A 24,009-nucleotide genomic window follows, 5' to 3' on the forward strand; every position below is an offset into this window, starting at 1 on the left:
GTGGTTGGGGATGAGGAGCGACTTTTCCTCCCTTCCGGAGCACGCGGCTCCCGGGGCCCGCGCCCACTCCGGTGTGTCCCTGGTTCTCACCCCACTAAGCTGCGGAACTAGGGTCTCAGGGATAGCGGCCTACGGAGCCCAGGGCACTCTTGATGACCCTGGGCTCCTCGCTGCCATTACAGCGGGGACTCCCCGTGCAAACCCCACGCACAGAGCCCGCATAGCCGTCTCCCAGGCACCTAGTGGAAATTAGATTCCCACCCAGGCATTGAGCCCTCTCCCTGTTTCTCGGAAACCGCAGTGCTGAACTGGCTTCACGTGCACATGTAGACCACCCCGCATCTGACGCTTAGCACCACGCTTGGCACGCTTTATAGAACGTGCTTCGTGTCACAAGCAATACGGAAGGCAGCCTGACGAGCGCAGGGTTTTCCTTAGCCCCGGGGACTGGGCCCTATCCGTCCCGCCGGTTGGGGTCGCCGCAGCCAGCCCGCCGCCCCTCTGGGAGGTTTGCTCCGGAAACTTGCGTGGGTTTACGTCCTCCTCGCGCTCTCTGAGTACACGCACGCGAACAAGGCCTGAGACCTTTGCTTCGCGCCGGGCACGCGTAAGCTCAGTCGCCAATGAATCTTTTATTCTCGCCTTTAAAAGACGCCTCTCACCTACCCTCCCTACCCCGCCCCCAGGGAAAAGCGAGGCCTTCACTCAGTCAAGTATTCGTTAAGCGCCTTCCCCTACCCCTGGCCAAACGGCCTGCAAACTTTTCAGCAGCTCTAAGCTGCGGCCCAGACGGCGCGAGAGGGTTCTGGGAGAATGGGCGGGGCGTTAGGTGGGTGGGGCCCGCGTGCTCCGGAAGTCGCCCCGCCCTGGAGGCTTTGGTTCGGGCTAGGTGAGCAGAGTCTGTGCCTAGGCTCTTGGGGTGGGCTGCGTTTCGGTTCCCGCACGGGGCTTCGGCCTTGCAGCGTTGGTCTGACGGTCTGGTATCGGTAAATGGCGTTTGTACCCAGCTTTCCCTGGCATGCGGGCAGCGCCGGCCGTTTCCCACTGTTTAATATCGTGCCGCTCGAGTCGAGAAGGGACTTCAACGCTGAAGTCCTCACCTCTCTCCGCATCACCCCGCAGAGCTTTATTCTGGGACTGCCGAGGAGTCGACAGAGAGTTCTGGAAAGGGGACTTGTCCTGGGGCATTGCACTAGAGCCCCGAAAGCAAATGCTCCGGGGAAAAGAAACTCTTGTTTCTTTAAGTTTTCTCTAACTTACTTAAAGTTATTTTCCCGACCCTTTTTGGTTTTTGGAGTCGCAGAGAAAAGATTGTCTTAAAACTGCTCTCGTTTTGTCTCGGAGGGTACATGCTTTCCTTTTCCTTTGGCACAGAAAGCAGGCTGCCGAGGCGACCCTCTTCTAAAACGGTGCAGGGATCTGACCACCGCCCCGGGTCCCCACACGCCCTCCTGCTGCCGGCGGGTTTTGTGCGACTCGACCCAGGAGCCCCGGGTGCCCTAGGGCCCCGCGGCCCTGGCCAGGGGGAGCGCTCGGCGGATGTCGCCGCGCCTCAGATGCAGTGCGGGAGCGACACCCCTACACTCGCCTTAGATGGTAGGGGCAGGCGCGACCTTGGCCTGAGCGGTTGCTGGTTTCCAGAGTTCTAGAATACGAAGGACCAGGCAGCCGCGTCTGTACGGGGCTGGTGGGGTTGCAAGCCGTTTTAGGTCCCGTTTGCTCCGAAAAGCTTCCGCCGCCGAAATCCTCAGGCAGCCTGATGCCAAACTGGTGTGGGACGAGACTCCAGGATTTTCCTTCTGCTTAGCCGCGTCCCCCGCCGGTCAGGCGCCATTTCAATCACTCGTTGGTCGCATGGTCTCTGTCCTCTGTCTTGCGCCTCAGAGGGTGACTTCGGGGATCCATGGGGTGTATAGGAGGCTCTCCCAAATGTGGCAGACCGGGGCATCATTGTCATCTCAAGAAATCGATTGCTGGTTTCCTCTCTAGAAACAAATGCCCCACTGGACATTTGTTCCCCCCTTTCAATGTGAAGCTGACCAATGAGTGATGCTGAGAGGCATGGACAGGGTGAGAATTGAAGAATTCTTGAGTGGGGAGAGGGGGTTCGTTGTCCTGCTTTAAAGGGGCTTTCTAAAAAATAAAAACATAAAAAGGCTTTCTACATGCCCCAGTCTTCAGTGTCACCGTGTCGAGGTTTAAACAGCAGTATAAGAACCTTGACCTTCCCCTCCATGAGAATCCAGCAAAGCAGAAAATTTCTTGATGTATTTATACATCCGGGACAATATGAAACTGTCCTTTTGATTAAGTGTTGCTTGCGGTGAGGGGCAGCTTCCAATCAGGACATCTTCAGTTTCTGAGCACGAGCACTGCGTTCTTAACTTTTAGATATACACACACATCGTGAGATTGTGTGCGCGCCAAGAGAAAGAGAACCACATATGCACACTTGTCTTACAGCCTTTGACCCTTTAATACCTATCACAGCTTTACACGGTTAATTGTGGTTTGAACACATGCGCGCGCGTACACACACACACACACACACAACTTTACCCAGTTATTGTGGTTTGAACACGTGTGCGCGCGCACCCACACCCACCCACCCAGAGCAGGACTGAGTGGATCCAGTCTAGCGAGGTTACACTTGTAACCCTCACTGCTCCCTTTCCAATTTCTTTGATGATTTTTCCCATAAGTATATAAGCCGCCAGGACTTAGTTCTGCTAAGCGGCAGGCCTCTCCTCCTAAATGTGATTCGGACCATATGCTTTCTACATTCATCCCCGCTCCGGCTTTTCTTCTCCACACTAACTACTAACACGTTATAGTCACCTTGAAATTTCCTCTGCTATTTTCCAATTAAAAGCTTAATAGCCCTGGAAACGGAGTTCATGTGGTGAAGTTTACCATAGCCCCTTGTTCTGAAAGGCTTTCTGCTGGGATCCCATTATGTGCTTGAATAAACCCTTTCTGCAAACAGAAATGGGACTCGGGGTTGTCAGGTGTTGGGTTACAATAGACTTTGAGGCAGGGGACATTTTACCAACATAAATACAAACCTGTCCCTATAGGGAGATGTTGTCAAATACTGGGATATGGAAAACATTCCCATCAAATATGAGAAAAGGATTATTGCGCTATATCAAATGAGTATTTAGGTCTCAGCCCCTATGTGCACTGGAGTGAAACAGGGCCCCGGGGACCAAATAATGCAAGACTGTTTGAGTGGCAAAGGGATAGGGTGACTAGGTGACTGAGGGAGAGTGGGTCGCCTTGTAGTGGAAATGTCCCCCAAACCTGGTGCTGAGCTCTGCTGCTTTCCTTAAAAAAAAAAAAAAAAAAAATTCATTACTCTCAGGTTTCTTATACTCCTGGTTTTGCTAACCATTTGTTTGAAGGAAATATGGGAGAAATCTGGCTTTGAAAAGTTTGTGGTCTCTGTATTTCCAAGAGATTTAGAGATTTCAGTGTCCCAGATTCAGTGTCATTCTAGGCCTTCTATGTGTTTCTCACTGTGAACTTCCCACTTCCAAGCCTCTGGGCCACCGCGCTGCGGGTGACCCAGGCCTCCAGTCCCGAGAATTTTTGGAAGTTCCTCCCAGTTGTAGTGCCTTAAGGCTTGTTTTCCTCGCGAAGTTTGGGAGGAGAGATTGATGACGTGGTGGGGGTTAGGAGTAAGACTAAGGGGTCTGTGCCCTAAGAAGTTTTGGAGGCAAGCCTCCTAAGGTTAGCAGTCTCTTGCTGGGGGTTCCTTTCTGCGCCCCACGAGGGCCGCAGGTCTGAAATGGGGAAGGTGGGGGGCAGCCAAGGGCCTCAAGGGCAACATACACAGTCAGGTTCACTTTTTAACCTACTCTCCTCCCGGAATCGCCCTTTTAGGCGGAGGGTTGGCTGCTGGAACGCCTGGTGGTACTTGAATTCACAGCACACACACGGACGTTTTCGGGTTGTTCGTTTGCTTCCAAAGCAGTGCAGAATAAAGCTGAGAGGCGCCGACCGGTTGACCATTGCAGCCGACTGGTCTACGCTCCGGATTCGCATTGGATTCGTCCAGACCGCCAAGAGATGAATTCAGGGTGCTCTCTGAAGCCTGCCTTCTGAAGACGGCTCCGGGATTGCCATCGCGCCTCTTCGCACTGAGCCGTTGTGCTACCCTGCGCCGCAGTAACCACTGCTTTTCTTGTTTTCTCCCATTAGGGGAGCATCTCTGTGTGTTTGCGGAGGTATTCTGCTTTAGGCCATAACCCATACACACAAGTATCACTTTAAACAAAGTTTTACAGTCATCTGTGCAAAGGCCCTCTCCCACCCAAAGACACTGGTGTGGGGGTGGGGTGGCCCCGTCCCTTATTCATAACTAGATTGCTGAGTCCGTGGGCATTTGAATGGGGTGATGCGAGACCTCCGTTTGATTTCTCAAAGACCGTTGGGCAGGGTTCAGATCATATGCGGTAACTTGGGGGGCACTAGCGTGGCCCCTTCATTCGCTCTCTGAAAGTTTAGACCCAGTGCTTAAACACAAACTCCAAAAGAGCATTTGCCGGCTTTTCAGAACAGAGACTTTATTTTTTGTTACAACGTGGAGGTGTAGAAAGGTAAACTGCGCCACAGAGGGAGGACTATTTTCCCCTTTGAAACAGCCTGCAAAACGGGTCGTCATCCTTGGACCAGCAGGTTTTCAAAAGCATTTTCTTCTGCAGCGGCAAAAAGAAAAAAAAAAAAAAAACTTTGCAAAAAGAAATCAAGAAAGCCCCCATTTCTCGAACCAGTTCAAATGCCCTACCCCCAATTTCTCCAGCCAGTGGCCGCAGGACCTGGCTCCCCGCAACATAAAACCTCTTCTCGCGCCGGGACCCTAGTGTATCCGCAGCGCTCAGATAGGTTCCGGATCTCCCCGAGCCGTGTTTCTGTGGCCAAGTGTGGGAATGAAAGCCGCCTTGGGCCCGGTGCCGCCAAATCGGGCCTGGAGGGAGGCGGGAAGAGAGTTGAAGGGGAACTGCCACCCGCCTCGCCCAGAGGCACCCTCACCCTCATCCGCGCTGGTCCTCCCTTCCCCGCCCCGCGGGCGCTGCCGCGTCCCGAGTGCTGCAGTCCCTCCCTTGCAAGCAGGAGAGGCGCAGGGAGCGCGGAGGAGGGGGCCGTGAGCGCCCCCGTGAGAGTGGCCCGGCGGCAGGTAGCAGGGAGAGTAAAGCGCAGGGTCTCGAGAGGCGCGGGCAGGAGGAAGGAGGCGTGGAGTGGAGTGGGGTGGAGAGTGCCAGGAGACCGGGACCCCGAAGGTGGGGGTGGCGGGGGAGGGAGGCGGGGGGAGGGCGGCAGAGGACGTGCCGGCCGGTCTGCGCGCGGGAGCTGCGGACGAGCCGCTTCAGACCTTAACCAGAGCTCTCGCCGGCTCCCGGCAGCCGCCGCCGCGCCTCGGCCGCGGAGGACGTGCCGGCCAAAGGAGCGGCGGGAGGAGACTCGGCCGACTCGGGAGTAGGGAAGCGCCCGTCGGGAGCCGTAAAGACGGCCGCGGCCCCTCCAGCCACTCCGAAGCGCTCAAGGCCGCCTGGACTGCGGGGCCGAGGACTGCGCCGCCCGGAGGCCGCTTTGGAGAGGGCCTCTCAGCCCCGCCGTCCAGCGGCCCCGTACCGGCTCCCGCCGCCAGCTTGCCAGCTCTGTCGGGAGCCCGGGGCATGAACGGCTACGGCTCCCCCTACCTGTACATGGGCGGCCCGGTGTCGCAGCCGCCGCGGGCGCCCCTGCAGCGCACGCCCAAGTGCGCGCGCTGCCGCAACCACGGCGTGCTGTCCTGGCTCAAGGGCCACAAGCGCTACTGCCGCTTCAAAGACTGCACCTGCGAGAAGTGCATCCTCATCATCGAGCGGCAGCGGGTCATGGCGGCGCAGGTGGCGCTGCGCAGGCAGCAGGCCAACGAGAGCCTCGAGAGCCTCATCCCCGACTCGCTGCGCGCCCTGCCGGGACCCCCGCCGCCGGGAGACGCCGCCGCCGCCCCGCAGCCGCCGCCGACCTCGCAGCCGTCGCAGCAGCCGTCGCGCCCAGCCGCCGAGTTGGCTGCGGCCGCCGCGCTGCGCTGGGCCGCCGAGCCCCCGCCCGGGGCGCTGCAGGCGCCGCTCGCCAAGCCAGGTAAGGGCCGCGGCGGGGCCGGGCCGGGCTTGCGCCCGGTCGGAAACACTTGGAAGCAGCCCTGGAGGCTTTGGCCGGCAGGCCCGAAGGCGAGTGTGGCGGGAGTGGGCTGGGCGCGACCTTACCCCCCAACTCCAGCCAAGCCGGTCCTTACTCCCTCGGCGGAAGCGGCGTTCAGTCTGGACCCGGCGAGGTAGGAGGTGGAACCGAGGTGCCCTCGGGAAAGGCGCCTCGGGCTCGCCAAGTGCCTTCTCTAAGTTTAAGGGGACGGGTAGATAAAGAGGTCGAAACAGGACCAGATTAAAATCCACGCGGGCGCACACACTCCAGGCTTTTCGACTGTAGGCTTGAGAGGCCTCGCATCTGGAGGTTGGGACGGGAGGGCAGAGAAGGAGCCCAGGCCCACGGTTTGGCCTACTCTGGGCGATTTTCTCGGCACCCGGCAACTGGAGCGAACCTGAAGCCTTTCTAGTCTGCTGTGGTCTCCAGCCTTGTGCAGTTTGTTGAAGGAAGCCTTGTTTAGAAGCAAGAGTAGAAAGGGACCAGAAAGACTCCCAAAACTGTTAGCAGGGACTCAATGTGGTGCACCCAGAGCCAGCCAACTCCTTTTGCAGGAGTTCAGGTCCTGTAATACCATTTCGCAGGCAGTCCTCTGCAGTCTGCCGTTTTAAAGAAAGACAAAACCTGAGCTACAGTGAGGAAGGCCACGCCTGGAGAGCCTTTTCCCCAGTTCTCCGTGGGCCTGGGCCTCCTGCGGCCCTCTCCTCTCCTCTTCCCCCTCCGCTGTGTTCTAGAGAGCAGGAGTCTGCCCTGAGTCCTGGAGCTGCGCAGATCCCCCTACCCACCTTTTTATCCAGTTCCCTCCTTCAGGCCACCAAAACCTTGCACACCCCACTGGAGCCTTTCCTCCTGGAGACTTACTAGCTTGTGACTGTCCTGCCCAACCCAAGTGCTCCTTTGGTTTTTAACCCCTTGGAATTCAGTGGACAGGTGTTTGGTGTTTCCCTTTCACTGGGGGCAGATGTGCAAAGGAAAGAAACCCCATCTTCTCAGGGAGAGGGTTGAGAGGTATGCTGGGACTCAGAGGTGGAAGGCTCTCGAAGGACCAAAGCCCTCCTGTGGGTGGAACTAATGGTAGAGCTTCCGCCTACCCCTAACTGCCTCCCCTCCAAAATGCAATACTTCTGGTTTCTGGAGAGAGGCTTTCTGGAGCACTGGATTGCTGGGTGGAGCTGGGGACATGCCATTTCTTGGGGATAAGCTGGTAGGCCGCCTGGCAGGCTCAGTTCTGCTGCCCTGTTCCTCAGTTATGCTCTGCAGACCCAACCTCTGAGAACATCTTATGTGAAGAGCAGAACTGGGTGTTTAAAGACAGAAGTGAGTTTGCTGAACGTGGCTTTTGTGACTGTTTAATCCAGGGTAGGATGGATATAAGCCTTTCCCTGAGTATGTCTACTCACTTCCTGGTGACTCTCTCTTGTCAGTGTGATCTCATGTTTCACAGAGGAGTCAGAGGGGAGGGGAAAGAACCTTTTTCTCTTTTAAGTTAGGGCAGGTAACTAGGACAGTTTTGTCTCAGTTCTCAAAGTTGATCTATGCCGGTGAATTTTCTGAACCTTCCCATTTCTACTTCCTCTGTCTCCATTTCCCCTAACACTCGGGCAGCATTTGTGATAGTGCAGGCAGCACCCCCATAATAGTGCATTGGGTTCTGGGGTCCCTGTCCAAGAGGGGTTTGGTTCCCTTCACATCCTGTGCTCTTCACACCTGTTCTCTGGGATAGCCAAAGTTCACTGTTTCAAAAGCATCGAGACCAAAAACAGCCCTGAGAGGTGGGGAGTGAGGGCAGCCAGAAAGGCGGAGCAGCAGCAGCAACAGCTGGAGAAAGATATAAGCTTGGGGTGAGACTGATTGCAGCCAGACACACCAAGCCTGGTATGCTCTCTTTCACTGGGAACCAAGATAGCCTCAGCCTTTCAAATTGAAAACCAGTAATTGCAAAGGAGAATAGGATTTGACACAAGAAGAGGTCAGAGTGATGGCTTTGGGGGACTAAGCTGTCAGGGACCAGCAGCTCAGTTTACAGCTAGTCCTGCTGTGTACCTTGCACATCTTATTTATGTAACTTTTGTTTTCTTCTTTCAGTTGGTTCGATCCCATAATTCCATTTAACACCAACAAAAAAGTCAGTCACCAATCTGATGACGATGAGAGAGGGCAGGAAAGGACTAGATAGTTTTCCACTAGGAAGGCAGGCACACAAGCGGATCAGCTCTATGCAGTGCTTTATACGGAGAAAGCCCATTTGGGATTTAAGTTAGAGAGAACTGCTTGGGTGGGACTGCTGGTTGCTGTACGTATTTTTTTGCAGGTGTTCTTAGGATTTATTTGTATGTAACATGCATATTGAGAAGCCTGTTAGGTATGGTCCTGGGCAAGTAGCTCACTGCTTAGGGAAGTTAGCTCACTTCTTAGCTCACTACTTAAGCACTATTTGAATTGTAGGTCCACATGTACAGTAAGTTCACAGACCACTGGTGGGTGGTAGTGGTTTAGTCGCTAAGTCCTGTCTGACTCTTGTGATCCCATGGACTGTAGGCTGCCAGGCTCCTCTGTCCATGGAATTTTCCAGGCAAGAATACTGGAGTGGGTTGCCATTTCCTTCTCCAGGGGATCTTCTCGACCCAGGGATCTGACCCATGTTTCCTGCACTGCAGGTGGATTCTTTACTGCTGAGCTACCAGGGAAGTCCTCACAGACCATTAGGAATCTGAATATCTGCTGGTGATTTACAGAGATTTGTTTCTGTAGGATTATGGAGATTTTTTTCAAGTACATAGCTGTGGAGACATTGGCTTTTTTTATTGGCTATAAATGCAGGTGCAGAAACACAAACACGGTATCTTTCCCCCTCTCCAGAGATCCTTAAGAAAAGCACATGCCCTGGAGAAGGGAATGTTTGTTGGGCAACTGCTGGAGAAAAAACACCTTGTGCGATGAGCAACATTAATACCAAAACTCTGCTTTGTAGCTGGAAGAAATTTATTTCCCAAATTATGCTTCAGATTCTTTAAAGGAACAGGAATTATATTATCTAATGGTGTATCATGTTTAACATCCTTTTAAAAGTGGCAGTGGTTTTAAGGAGAAATTTCATATTCTCAGATTATTACTTTTAGCAATGGATTAGAGCATTTTTTTTTCTTTTTTGAGAGTACATCTCCCCTGCTGCTTGAGTATCATCTATGACTGGCCTGGAATTAGTAGGTTTTGATGGAACCTCAAATTCTAGTCTCAGCTTCTTTAAATCTACCCTGTCGATCCGTTCCTCTCCCATTCCCTCTCCATCCTTCTCACTCCCCTCCTCCTTCCTGTCATGAAAATATCTAGAGAAGCTTGAACATCTTTCAGCTCTTAGTGTATCTGAGTCAGCAGCTTCAGCCAGCCAAGCCTGCCTTTCTGGACTGGGCTTCAGAGCTCAGGAAAGTTAAGGGTCATGACCAAGGTGGGAAGCTAAAGTTACATTCCTGTGTATGGCTCCCTCCCCCCACATTTTCCTCTGCTTCCCGAAGAGAGTGCTGGGTCTCCTTGGGCTGAGAGCGGACAGGTCTGTGGCTATAGACTCTCGCTAGGTTTCCATCTGCCATCAAAAGAAATGTGTGAGCAAGTTTTAACATTTCTTGAAGGTAAAGAAATCAAAAGCATCATATTTGATTAGGAATAAGAGAGCAGGATTAAGAAAAGTAGGATCTTCTTTCCTATTTATTTCTCCTGAAAATAAGCGAATCAAGAGACCTGTAGGGAGGGAAGTTGGGAGATTTTGGAAAACTGCCTTTATTTCATTTTACCTCCTGGCCAGCACTTCCTCACATCTTGAAGCTTACTCTGGGCTTTTCAGTTCCAGCTTGATTAGGTCCTGTCTTGTCAGCTTCCTAATTTTAAATTTTACTTTTAATTAAAAAAAAGAGAGAGAGACACACACACACCTGCACCGATCCTGAGTTGTGGGCAGAGCACTAGTTCAGGCCAGGGTGGGAAATGCTCAACGGCCAGGGACTTGAAGCACAGGAAAAATGGTAGGAGAGCTCAAAGTCTTCCCTGAAGGGCACCTAAGAATTTAAGACAGGGTCTGGTTACTTCAGACGTTTTGATTTGGGGCCAGGGGTTTAGTTTTAAATAAAACCCAACCAAACCAAAAGGAAGACGCGAGGCTGATTGGTCTCTTCAAGCCTGACCCGTGGCCGGCTCGGGGGCAGCTCTCAGCTCCGGTCTTTCCCTCCCGCGTCCCGCCAGTGGCCGCCTTGGCTCCCTGGCCCTAACGCTGAGCTCCGCATGTGCGGGTGACTGGTCGGGGACCCCGGGGCTGGAGCTGGGACAGTCGCTAGACCCATAGAGGCCATGCAGCCCTGTTTTGCGGTGGCAGCCGAGTGCCTGTGGCTCCCCTGCGGCTGCCTGCCCTGGACCGCTTCCCCTCGGACCTTGTCGCTGTCCGGTGGCACCGTAGCCGAGGCTGCCTCCTTCCCCAGCTCCTTCTGCGGTGAGCGGTGGGCGCTCAGCCCCACCGGCAGAGCTCGACCAGCGCCCGCTTGGCCCTCCCCGTTCAGCTTCGCCTCGCCTCTCTTCTCTCCCGCTACCCTCTCCTTCCTTGCCGCCTTCCTGCTTCGGCAGAGTGCCAGATTTAGCAAAAAGCCTACAAATAAACATACACAAAAATAGGATGTCAAATACTGCACAGGGCAGACTTCTAAAACATTCTTTGTTGTTTTTCCTAAGTGCAGATTCCACTGGGCATCCTGCAGACAATTTTATCTGGCAGCTCCAGCCTGGGAGGCGGACCAAGCCCCATTGCCCTGGGCGCCCCTCGGGGTGGGCGTAGCTCTGGCTAGTCTCCAGGCCCGTTTCTCCCGGGGGAGCCTAAACTGCCCCCAGAGGTTCAGAGAGGCGCTGGTGTCCATCTTGTGGGTCAGAGCACCGGGAGTAGGGAACCCCGGGGGCGTTTTCCACATCTCAGAACCAGTTTCCCTGCCACCCAGGACAGAACCTCTCTCCCGACACAGCACACCCCTCTGGGTTATAAATCTGGCGGATAGTCCTGTTCTCGACTTACACAACCAACTTTTCTTTTCCCTGATGGATGAACTCCCGAGTTTAAAAGATTACAGTAATCACAAGAGGACAGTGTAAATCGAATCTGATAGCAATAACTTTCGGGGAAGGTCAGGCTCAAGTGAAATGTTACCAAGCAACAGGCATTTTGTTTGCAAAATACAATCAAAGAGCATTGATGAGAAATTCTTCACTGCAGCCAGTCAGCACTTTCAGCTAACAGCTTTACAGAGGGAAAGGGAGTAAGTCTTCATAAATCAGCGCGCCTGGAGGACTCTGAGCCCCTTTCTGGGAAATGTTGCACAGAGTCCAGTGAAAACCTACTTGCCTGTCTGCCTCCCCTTTCTCTTCCTTTTCTCCTTTGGTTGGCTTTTGAACCTGTTGCGGCCCCTCAGCCATTAGTCACTCAGGTCCTAGACCCCCATGTCTTGTGTCATATGGCTCTGATGGCAGGTTGGGCCTTGCATTGGGGTTTGCATGGCCTCTTCTGGCAGAGGTTGGGGCCCGAGTAGTGGAACTCTGGCCATTGCAGGCCCATCACCTTGGGATCCTGACACATAGCGTCCAAGATTCCCATGTGGCTTTAGGGAGTCACCCTCTGGTTTGAGCCCTGCAAATCACTGTCCTCTGAAGAAACTGAGGGGAAACTAAACCATAACTAGGCAGGCTTTATTTTTGATTTTTTATATCTTACTATATAGTTAAACAACTATAAGTAAATCAGCACAATCAACTGCTGAATAACGATATTATGGAAAACTTAACATTCAGATCATTGGTTTTCTAACAAATCTCTAATCTCTTTTGATGCCAGTGACTAGGCAGACATAAATTTTGCGAAGCTGAGATCAGTGTTCTGCCCCACCACCCTGTAATCATTACTTGTTCAGTATATGTTCCACTCATAGCCATTATATGACTGTTTACAACAACATTCCCTCCCATGAATACAGTCTGCCCAGCTGCTGGCCTTTGGGTTACCTGCTGTGTTTCAATGTAAATACGACTCATTGCATAGGTAACTTGGAAATTTTGCAAAATGTTCATCAGTAAACAGTAAGCCTCTCAGGGGTCACAAGGTAAATGCTTTGATCATCTCTGTGTAATCTTACCTAGCACAGTGGAAGGGCACATGGTAAAAGATTTAAAACTTGTTAAATAGACAACTGAATAAATAGCTAGCTGCATTTTTATAAGTATCAAACGTACTTGTATATTTATAGATAATTTCCCTCCTGCTTCTTGAAAAATATTCCTTTCAGAGTCAAGAGGTCAGAAATAAGTTTTTGCAGGATTTACAAAGTCCACAGTTGCAAACCATCCTTCCTTAAGTCCAGCCCTTTCTATATCAATGTCTACCAAAGTATTGGTCCCTAGGAATCTTCTTGATTTCTTCATATGTTATTAAGTCAGTGTTGTCGTTGATTTTAAAAGCATGACTATTTACTTTTCATAGGTTTTCCCCCCACCTCAGGAAGAAAAAGAAAGATTTTAGACTGACATTCATCCCCTGCTGTATGTATGCTAGGCTTTTTATCCATTGGGTTTTTTACGGTTTAGCACTTCTAGTGCAAGATAAAGGTAACAGAAAATGTAAAAAGCATGTCTCTTGTTTGACTTCTGATTGGGCAGTGGTCTTTTTTGAAAGCCCCATCCAGCCAGGACTTCTTCCCTGCCATTGTTGTGAGATTTGTGTGCTTTGAAAACAAGCCATCAGTAAACAGTTATTCAGAGGTGTGTTCCTCAAAGCTCAAGTGAACACATGAGGACGTCACAATCCCATGTTTCAAAATGCGTGACATGATTTCAAACAGAAAAAAATTAAATCCAGTGACTTTCCCACTGGCAAACAACACTCCCTATGCCAGTGATTTTTTTTGTTTTTTATTCTGGATGGATGCTGTGTTTTGTTTCTGTAGATATCATTGGATAGAATGGATTAAAACCCCCTACATCTCAGTGAGGAGGGTTTTTCATTTTTCTGTGTCTTGAGCACAGTGTCTGTTTCATATATGTGGCAGACTTTCTCAAAATCTCTGAAATAAATACTTGGGATTTTTTTTGAAGTTGCATTTTCATATGAAAAAAAATCCACTAAAGAAAGTTAAAATTTGCAAACTGTAATTTTAGATTGGAAGTCATTTTTGTGTGAGTGTTCATTTTCTGTCCTTAAAGTCTTGTAACTTCTTATGGCACAGATATATTTTTGAAGTTGGTAGCACTGTTTTCCAGAGAAAATATTTCCTTCTTAATTGAGTATCTACTTTCAAAAAACATCTTTACCCTTGTGAAGAGTTTATTTTAGGGATAGCTGTGAGTGTTTCTACATTATGAAAAATACGAAATTGAAGTGTGAACATCTAGAAGATATTTAAATGTCTAGATGTTTAGCTTTAGAAATAGCAAATTATATCACTTTCAATAACTGGTTTGCAGTAGCAGGTGAGTGATTTCTACTTTTGGTCTAGCAGTTTTTGGTGCCTGTGTATTAGGAGTAAAAATACTATCAATTGAAATATATTCTTATTCTTTAATGTTTTAGGAATTAGGGTGTCAGTTTCAAGAAGAAAGAGGTTAAAACATTTGGAGAGCATTTTGTTTTTCATTTTGCTACTTGGCAGTTTTACATTTCTATATCTCAAAAAGTCTCTGTATTTTAAACCAACAGGAGCATTTTATAAAGTTCATTTAGGAAAAAAAAAATCTAGAGATATAAAGAAACACCTGTTATTAAATTACACTTTATCACTGGGCCCAAGATTCCCCCTCTATAATTACTTGTGAAAGTCTGTATTTATGACAGAATAATTTACAGTACTTGTAGTTTAGGTATAACAATACAACCAACACTTGACACCATGAACTCGCAGGGATCATATATTCTGCCCTGTAGGCATTATTGCTGGGTAAGGAGTTATTCTTGGTATAAGGTGAGAGGCTAGTCTTCCCTTGCCCAGTTTTGAAACCCCAGCATCCCTGGATGTTGGCTGGGATTCTGTTTACCCAGCACCCCTTAGCAGGACTTCGAGTGGCGCTCAGGTGTGTGGACGGCATAGGTGTGTCCCACTCAGGGCTTCCTTCAACAGCGTCTGTCTTCCCACTGGATATGGTGTAAACTGGGCTGAACTTGGTTGGTTGGAATGTTCTGAATTTGTACGTTTGATTCCTGTGACATCACGTTAGATTTTCTCACTTTTTGGCCATAGCCTGCACACCCCTCGGAGAGGTTGATCAGCCCAGAAATCTGCAGAGAGAGAGTGGACAAATCAGTACAATCCAACATCACTCTCTGAGAAGTGACCACAAGTGCTTGCTGCACTGGGGATGTCACAATGGCAGGTACACAAGGTTGTACAAGAGAATGCAGAAGAGACTTTATGCCGCCCAGCGGCTCATGACTGGTGGACAAGCTGCTGACTGTGGCCTACTCTGCAGATCAGGAAGATAGGCTCAAAAATAAAATTTTGCATTGTCTGATTTATAATCCTGCCATCCAATATCCAGTTGTTTGAAACAGTACATCCTTTACTGTCTTGAAAAAACTACTATATTTTCTTAATGGTGGATATGGCAGATTAGCCAGAACTTTATTCCTTAGTGCTCCTTTGGCTAAACTTGCCCTTTGAATCACTTCTTCTGTAGTCTGAAGCATTCTGTGGAAGAATGAACTTGATGATAGACCTAGAGACATTTTTCCCAAATGTCTTCAGTGTCTGCAGCTGATCCAGGGTGGGGGAAAAGTTACCTTCTAAAATGGGAAGTTAGGTTCACACACTGCTTTTGAAAGTATGCTTTTGAAAATATCAAAATTAGAGCTTAAAAAAAATTTGTTACCCTTTCTTTCCTAGAAGAGCCAGCTGTTTCTTGCTTTAAAACAACGTCACCATCCCTTATATTGCTGTGACGCTGTGTATCATACTTCTTTCACTTTTTCATTGTAGTAAAATACACGTAAGTTTTACTATTTTAACCCATTTTAGGGATACAATATAGTGACATTAAGCAGATTCATAATGTTGTGCAGCCCTTACCACTTTCCATTTTCAGAACTTTTTATCATCCCTAACTGAAACTCAGTACCTATTAGACAATACGTCTCCGTTACTCCCTCCCCCAGTCCCTGACAACACTCTTTTCCTTTCTGTCGCCATAAGTTTGCCTGTTCTAGGTATGTTATATAAACGGTATCATAGAATGGTTTTCCTTTTGCGTCTGCCTTATTTTACTTAGCATATATTCATGGTTCATCCACATTGTAGCATATGTGAGAATTTCATTCGTTTTTGTGGCTGAATAATATTTGATTGTATGTATAGACCACATTTTGTTTATCCGTTCATCCATCATTGATGGATGCTGGGTTTCTTCCAACCTTTGTCTCTTGTGGATAGTGCTTCTGTGAACATTTGTGTTCCGTGTATGCATATTTGCCACTCAACAATTTTTCCCTGGCTGTGTTTGCTTTCTCCCTGCACACGCATCTCATCTCCCCAACTTGGTAATTAATTCCACAAGATAGGGGCCAGTCTTATATCTGCTGATGTTTTCTGCCCTCGATGTCTTGCAGGGTACAGTGATAAAAGTACTTGATGCTGATAATAATAGATTGCTGTTGCTAAGTCGCTTCAGTCATGTCCGACTCTGAGCGACTCCATAGACGGCAGCCCATCAGGCTTCCCAGTCCCCGGGATTCTCCAGGCAAGAACACTGGAGTGGGTTGCTATTTCCTTCTCCAATGCATGAAAGTGAAAAGTGAAAGTGAAGTCACTCAGTCGTGTCCACTCTTCATGATCCCATGGACTGCAGCCTACCAGGCTCCTCCATCCATGGGATTGTCCAGGCAAGAGTACTGGAGTGGGGTGCCATTGCCTTCTCTGTAATAATAGATAATGGAAGTTAAATAAGAAAACTCTTTAGAGAAGCACAGTGTTTAAAGCCTTGCTTTATGTCCATATTTCCCCCGGGAGAGTATTTGGCTTGTTTTCCTAAGCTCCAGTGAGCAGAGGCCAAGATCCACTTGTGCATTGAGTTCAGTGCTGAGTTAACGTACTGTCATTGTCTTCTCATTGTCAAGTGTTTAATGATAGAGTGACACCAAGAGCTAGGTGTAGGGTCAGGAGTCAGGAGACTTTAGGCAGGTCTACCTGCTTGCAGTATGAACCTGTGGAAGCTTTTCTGTTGCTGTTTTTCTCATTGGGATCAAGAACAACTACCACATTAACCCAGGACATGAAAATTGGGTCACCAATCCTAGGATGCTGCTGAAGAGGATATGTCATATTTCTCTTGCGAAAAGGTCTCTTGTACACATCCCGGAATTGTTACAGAAAATGGCTTCATGCATGTTGGCTGAAGATGGTCCCCACACTGATAGCTGATATTTTGTATTGGAAAAAGAAGCAGCTTAAATGCAAATTTCGGATAGGTATGAATTTGTATCAGATTTACAGTCAAAAGTTTCACTGATATAGTTTAAGGATATTTTTTGGAAGTATTTATTTATGCTTAGAACATATTTATTGGTTTGTAAAGAATCAAAGTTTTGTCTTTCAATTATAATTAAAGTACATCCCATATTAGAAAAAAGCTCACAAATGGGTCTTTGTTTAAGGCTTGTAAAATAAACAACAACAAATAGGAGGAGATGGATTTTAGATGCTGCTTTGATGAAATTTCACCAGCTGGCTCTTTACACATCATCAGGTGTGCCCAGGGAGGAGGCGACAATGAGGCTATTCAGGCAGGGGCAGTGGAAAACACAGGCCAACCGGTTGTTTACAACCTGACAACTGGGTCATTAATAATTTCCATCTTCAGATCAGTTACATTGGCTCTGAGTAGACACAGCCAGTACATGTTTTAAGAAAGATAAAAATCCGCTTGTATATAACTTGTTAATAAAGAATATGCTCCTTTATTATAAAGGTCTCTTAGAACCTACTTCTGCAACCAAACCAGTCTTTCTTTCTTCTTCCTTCCTTTCTGCCTCTTTAGCACAGTGATACTAGCCCTCGTCAGGGGGTGAGTGATGTCTTAGACCAAAGTGTTAGATTTACTACTGGTTTACTGGTTTACTTCACAGCAAAGCTCTGCTTTATTTGGGAAGCTTTGTTTCTCTTTCTCTTTTAAAAATATAGTTCAGGAAGATATCTTGAAGTCCATCCTATATGCTTCTTACACCCCAGGTCCTGGACTTACGGACACACTGTTTTCGTTGGTGGGTGTTCCTCCAGTTTCATAAGCCTTCTCCAGGCACCTCTTTCTCCCTCTCTGCAGCCTGTCCCACACCCAGGTTTCACAGCTGGTGTTGCTTGCCCTCTGGTGCGGGTTATAGGCAACCAAGTCTTCTGGGATCTCGAGTGGCCTTTTAAGAGAGGTTTCCACGGATGGAGGCTTCTTTTACTCTGGCAATCATATTGACTTGTTATTCTACATGGTATCCTGATGAAACATACTGATGACTAGTTCACATATAACACAGAATCTGCCTAGGGAAAATGGTTTTAAAATATTAAACTTTCCCTTGGGTGTATGGGTCGTGCACCAGCTGTTGCAGCTGTTGATGTCCTTTGGTGGCACCAGACCCCTCATTTGGAGAAGAGGAGCTAGAAAACAAGCCCAAGCTCATTTCTCTGTTTGTCCCTGGATAGTGTTTATCCCCAGTCTGATCTGCATTTAGACTGTTACTGCTAGATAGCCGCATCATCTGTGGCTGTGGCTCTTTCTGCACCGTTTTGTGTTGAAGGCAAGCTTTCCTGAACAGCCCATTCTGAGAAATCACTCTGATGTCTAGATCCTTACTTACAGGGTTTGTTCGTTTTTTTGCCATTTGCTAATGACATAGTTTGGATAATTTTCTGGCTTGCAGTATGTTATAACCCACAGAGAAGCAGTTCCCCTTGCAAAAAGGGCAGGTAGGGCCCTCTCCTGAGCACATGTGTTCTTTGCACACCAGGAGAGGATTCAACCAGCTGTTCTCTGCTTTTCAGATTTGACAGAAGAACGACTTGGGGATGGCAGCACCGCTGACAATGCTGAGACTTTCAGCGACAAAGACACGGACCAGAGGAGCTCCCCAGACGTGGCCAAAAGTAAGGGCTGCTTCACACCTGAGAGCCCCGAGATCGTGTCAGTGGATGAAGCAGGATTCGCGGTCCAGAAGAACGGGGCCAGCTCAGAGAGCCAGCCCGACAGCCCCAAGTACCCCGGGGAGCAGAGCCACCTCCTGATCGAGGGCCCCTCGGGGACCGTGTCTCTGCCCTTCAGCTTGAAAGCCAACAGACCGCCCCTAGAAGTGTTGAAAAAGATATTCCCCCACCAAAAGCCGGCGGTGCTGGAGTTGATCCTCAAGGGCTGTGGGGGTGACCTGGTGAGCGCCGTGGAGGTCCTGCTCTCCAGCCGCTCGTCCTCCTCGGCTGCCGACCGGACTTCTGCTGGGGAGCCTGAGGGCCTGGTGCTGCCCTCCAACGGGCACCTCTTCGAGCACACCTTGAGCTCCTACCCCCTCTCCTCATCTAAGTGGTCTGTGGGGTCGGCCTTCAGAGTCCCCGACACGCTGAGGTTTTCTGCCGACTCCACCAACATGGTCCCCAACCCCCTGGCCGTGCCCCTTCAGCACCCGTTTCCCCAGCCACCCCGGTACCCTCTGATGCTGAGGAATACTCTGGCGAGAAACCAGTCGAGCCCCTTTCTGCCCAACGATGTCACCCTGTGGAACACCATGACGCTGCAGCAGCAGTACCAGCTGCGGTCCCAGTACGTCAGCCCTTTCCCCGCTAACTCCACCAGCGTCTTCAGAAGCTCGCCCGTCCTCCCCGCCCGCACCCCCGAAGACCCTCGGATCGCTATCCCCGACGACGGGTGTCCCATGGTGTCAAAGCAGTCCATTTACACCGAGGATGACTATGACGAGAGGTCTGACTCCTCAGACTCCCGAATACTCAACTCGTCATCTTAAGGCGCCGCCCGATGGGGGTGACCAGGTGACATTTTCTGCGCATTTGAACCCTGAGCCCCTCCCCTTGTGGAGAGGCCACGTCCTGTGTATACCTTCTCCTGCCATATGACAAAGTGACCCTGCTTGATTCTAGACCTTAGCAATAAAAAGCATAACTTATTTAATTTCTTGCACTTCACTGGAAAATGCCAAATAGCTCTGCTCTGTGGCTTTAGTGCTGAATGTTGGTTGTCAAAGAGTCTGATGCTGAGAATGGTCTGGGGAAAGCCTGGGCCCATGGAAGATGTCTTTGGGGAGGTAAAGCCAAAGGTCGGCCCCACCCCTAGACTCAACCTGGAATCTTCAGTAATGTAGTGTACTTGAATGCAATTCTGTAAAAGAGGATTCCTCACGATAATGAAACCTAAAGAAGTGGTTTGGTTGCAAATGGACTGTAAACAGGGGCCTCATATTCCTATGCTAAAAATCCTTCTTGCATTTTAAAGAGAGACTGCACTTAATAGAGTGAACTACTCACATGCTTATTTAAGCTTGGACAGTTTTCAGAGACAGACTCCATTAAAAATTATTCTTTTCACATGGCTGACTCAAAACATGTGTAATGTCAGTGTAAACCCAATCACAGCTGTGAACTGCATGAAATATATTGTGAAATGAACACAAGATTAAGCTTTGTCAGGTTAATGTAGCATGCTAAGGACTCTAGGAAAAAAATAAACTAAGGAGATGATCTTGGTTTATGTCATTTCTGCCTATGGAAAGAGGATCTCTAAAAATAGAAACTTGATAAAAAAGCTACTTACTAGTGCATGGATCAAGGTTTCAGTTAAACGTGATGCTGCTTGAGAAATATGAATGGCAAAGCTTTGAGGCTGCATTCAGAAAGACAGAATTGATTGTTCAAGAAGAGAATTAATTCAATTCCTCCATCTGTTCTTTTCTTCAACAGATACTTACTGAGTGCCTACCCTGTGTAAGAGGATGCTCTTTGTATGTTATTGTCCAAGTTATCTGCCCATGAGTCCAAGATAGCAGGGATTATATAATGGAGAATCTCATTAAAAACAAAGTAAAAAATGAAACAATCAACAGTGTGGAAAGTAAGCAAAGTGTTTAGCATGGGCCCTGACATAGAGAAAGTACTCAATAAAAGAGAGCAGTTACTCCTATTAGGTTCAGGTTATACTCCTGTTTGCAGCCAGGATTGTAGAAGTGAATTCCCTCATTCTCACCAGAGAAGATGCATTCCGGTTTGGCAGATAACCACAACAAAACGTTGGAAACCAGGACTTTCCCCCTTCATTTAGAAAGCATTTGGGTGGTGCTGTACTTGGTCAGATACTTTTATAAGTGAGTTATTAAACAGTAATATGCAGTGGTGCCCACGCCAGCCACTGCTTAATTGTTTCCTTTCTTCAGAGTGCTGGAGAGGAAAGGTGACTGTCCAGGTTAGATAATAAACTTGTGAATGTTGAAGGGAAAGAAAATAAGAAAATAAACGAAAGCCTCTACATGACAAGGGTGCAGAGAGAGAGAGAGCTCCCTGCACAAGAATAAGTCTTGAAGGGATCTTCAGTCTTGGAGGGAGAAGGGCAAACCCTCTTGGCCTGAGGTGTTTCCTCAATGAGGAACAGGATCTAATGTCACCTGCCCACCATCCTTGCATGGGTCCCAGGAGAAAAAAAGATGCTTAAAACAAAATCTCGTTTTTCTTTCTGTTGGGCACATTGGGAATGAGAAATCATTGAGAAAAACTCCTTATATTAGTTGGACTAATACGTATTTAATTGACATGATTTCGTACCAGGGTGTTTCGAAGTAAGTGTGATTTGTTGTTAGGGTTATATTTATTTTTTTATTTGAAGGATTATTGCCTTATAATATTATGTTGGTTTAGGCTGTACACAACACCAGTCAGTTTTTTTTTTGTGTGTGTGTGTGTATATGTATATCCCCTTCTTGAGCCTCCCTCCCCCCTTCCTATCCCACCCCTCTAGGTTAAGGTTATATTGAAATATTAGTATTTACATAAATGAAGGAAGTGAGGGATAGAATAATAAAACCCCTGATTCTAAAAACACGTGTCCAGGACATTTTATATGGTAGTGATGGGCTAATGTCTGAGCCTACCTAACACAGTTGGATTTTCAGAGGTATCTTCATCTTACAAGTTTACCTACATTTATTTAACAAGTGATCACAAATCCCATATGAGGTGATAGAACTATAAAATCTGTCACATCTTTAGGTTGAGTGACCTGGGTTGACAAAACTTGGCTTAAGATACCATATCCTGATAGTTTGATTTTGCCCACAGATTATCAGAGTCCTGGTCTGCTTTTTCCAATGGCCAGCAATATGGAATTAACTATAAGGCAGCTCATTCCTGGGCTACCGCAGGTACGTTTGATCCTCAGCATAATCTTCTGAAGCAAGAAATAACTCACTTTGGTGCGGTAAGTGTAGTCAGGGGTCAGAGGAGGAAAGCGATGGTAAAGACCCTGTGCCCTGCTTCCCGTGTTCAGCTTTGCTTCGCCGGCAGCTCCGACAGCTAAGGCCCCTCTGGTAAAACTGGCAAAACCTTCTAGGTTCCAGCTCTGAGGCCATCCTGCCATGATGGCCTGTAGAATCTAGGGACATGAACACTCTTCTGCTCATGCTGCTGCTGCTGAGTCGCTGCAGTCGTGTCCGACTCTGCGACCCCATAGACGGCACCCCACCAGGCTCCCCTGTCCCTGGGATTCTCCAGGCAAGAACATTGGAGTGGGGTGCCATCTCCTTCTCCAATGCATGAAAGTGAAAAGTAACAGCTCAGCCGTGCCTGACTCTTAACCGACCCTATGGACTGCAGCCCACCAGGCTCCTCTGTCCATGGGATTTTCCAGGCAAGAGTACTGGAGTGGGGCGCTTCTGCTCATGGGCACTCAGTTAATCCTTCACAGGAGAATCAACATCTGGATGAAAAGTGAAAAACAGCATCATTCAACTGCTAGTTAAATCCCATCATCACACAGACAAAATATCTGGGTACTTGGCTGTACACTTGTGGTTGAATCAGGCCAGGCTTTTAGAGAGTTAACTCATGTTAACCACATGCTTCTCCTGCTAATGAGGACCTGCTGGTCTTAGGGTAAATGCTTTGTTCATCTGTGATGTGAGGGTGGGTGAGTTGTCATGGTGTCCCGCGTAGTTAGTCGCAGAGTGTGGTCTAGGCACCCGGTGCTTGATTTCTAGTTTAGCTTGCTGGGCTCCACTTGTTGAGTTCACAACCCCTGAAGCCTGAGCTCCTGCCTTCTTACCATCCTCTCCAGGTAATTCTTAAACTCACTGGGATTTGAGAACCACCTCACTCTGCATCACATCCTTGGGTTCCTTTCTTAGACCTATGTCAAGTAATAGCAGAAGAGCTAAGGGGTGTGAACTCTGATGGTGGGGCTTTCGAAACCCCCTTCCACTCCTCCCTACTTTCCTATGCAAGAGTAAACTTCACTGCGTATGCACGCGGTCTTCTTTAGCTCATACCCTAGAGATAGTTCAAGTTCACTTCAGGGTCAGTGTTAATGATTAGATTGAGTGCACCTTTGGGATTAGAAATGCCTGTTTCTGGAAATGTCCGTTAGTAAAGGACCTGATATTAGCATAAACATGCTGCCCTTTCCTCTAAGGGGAGTTTTGCCAATTTTTAAGTTGTTCCATGATTCCTGGCTCAATAGTGACACCTAGAAATAGGTTTTGCCCTGGAGCTTCGAGTTCTAATAAATATTCATAAACCTTCCCCAGCTTTTTTTGAGGTATAATGGACATGTAGCATCATTTAAGTTGTACTGTGTGATGATTTGACATATGTATCTGTTGCAAAATGATTACCATGATAAGATCAGTGAACACATCCATCACTTAATTACTTTTTTGTGGTGAGAATGTTTAAAATCTGTTCCCTTAGCAACCTTCAAGTATACAATACAGTATTGTTTAATGTAATTACCATGCCATACATCAGATCCCCAGGACGTACTCATCTTATAGTTGGAAGTTTGTACACTTAGATCAACACCCCCTGTTTCCCTCACCCCTCAGCCCCTGGCAACCGCAAGCTTACTCTTATTTCTGTGTGTGTGTGTGTGTGTGTGTGTGTGTGTGCGCGCGTGCGCCCTCAGTCTCTTAGTCGTATCTGACACTGCATCCCCGTGGACTGTAGCCCACCATGCTCCTCTGTCCATGGAATTTTCTGGGCAAGAATACTGGAGTGGGGTGCCACTTGCTACTCCAGGGGATCTTCCCAACTCGGCAATCAAACCCTAGTCTCCTGCATTGGCAGGCGAGTTCTTTATCACTAGCGCGATCTGGGGAGCCCCCTGTTTCTATAAGTGGCTTTGTTTAGATTCCATGTACAAGTAAGGTCATATAGTACTTGTCTGTTTGTGACTGGCTTATTTCACTTAGGATGTAACATTTTCTTTATCAATTCATCCATGGATGGAGACAGGTTGTCTCCATATCTTGTGAATAATACTTCTGGGCACATAGAGTGCAGATTATCTCTGAGACAGTGTTTTCACTGCCTTCAGATAGACTCCCAGAAGTGGAATTTGTTGGAGAAGACTCTTGAGAGTCCCTTGGACTGCAAGGAGATCCAGCCAGTCCATCTTAAAGGAGATATGTCCTGGGTGTTCATTGGAAGGAGTGATGTTGGAGCTGAAACTCCAATACTTTGGCCATCTGATGTGAAGAGCTGACTCATTTGAAAAGATCCTGATGCTGGGAAAGATTGAGGGCAGGAGGAGAAGGGGACGACAGAGGATGAGATGGTTGGATGG

The 24,009-nt window shown here is 48.4% G+C and overlaps 1 protein-coding gene across 1 annotated transcript; it reads left to right on the forward strand.

The window, feature by feature from the left end:
- The first annotated feature begins 5,403 nt into the window (after positions 1–5,403).
- On the forward strand, positions 5,404–19,356 carry DMRT3 (doublesex and mab-3 related transcription factor 3). The gene is made up of 2 exons (XM_027963917.3): positions 5,404–6,129; positions 18,225–19,356. Exons 1-2 carry the CDS (start codon positions 5,679–5,681, stop codon positions 19,190–19,192), a joined length of 1,419 nt encoding a protein of 472 aa, XP_027819718.1. The 5' UTR covers positions 5,404–5,678; the 3' UTR covers positions 19,193–19,356.
- Positions 19,357–24,009: the final 4,653 nt, after the last annotated feature.

The sequence above is a fragment of the Ovis aries genome, chromosome 2 (assembly GCF_016772045.2).
Source record: "Ovis aries strain OAR_USU_Benz2616 breed Rambouillet chromosome 2, ARS-UI_Ramb_v3.0, whole genome shotgun sequence".
NCBI lineage: Eukaryota > Metazoa > Chordata > Mammalia > Artiodactyla > Bovidae > Ovis > Ovis aries.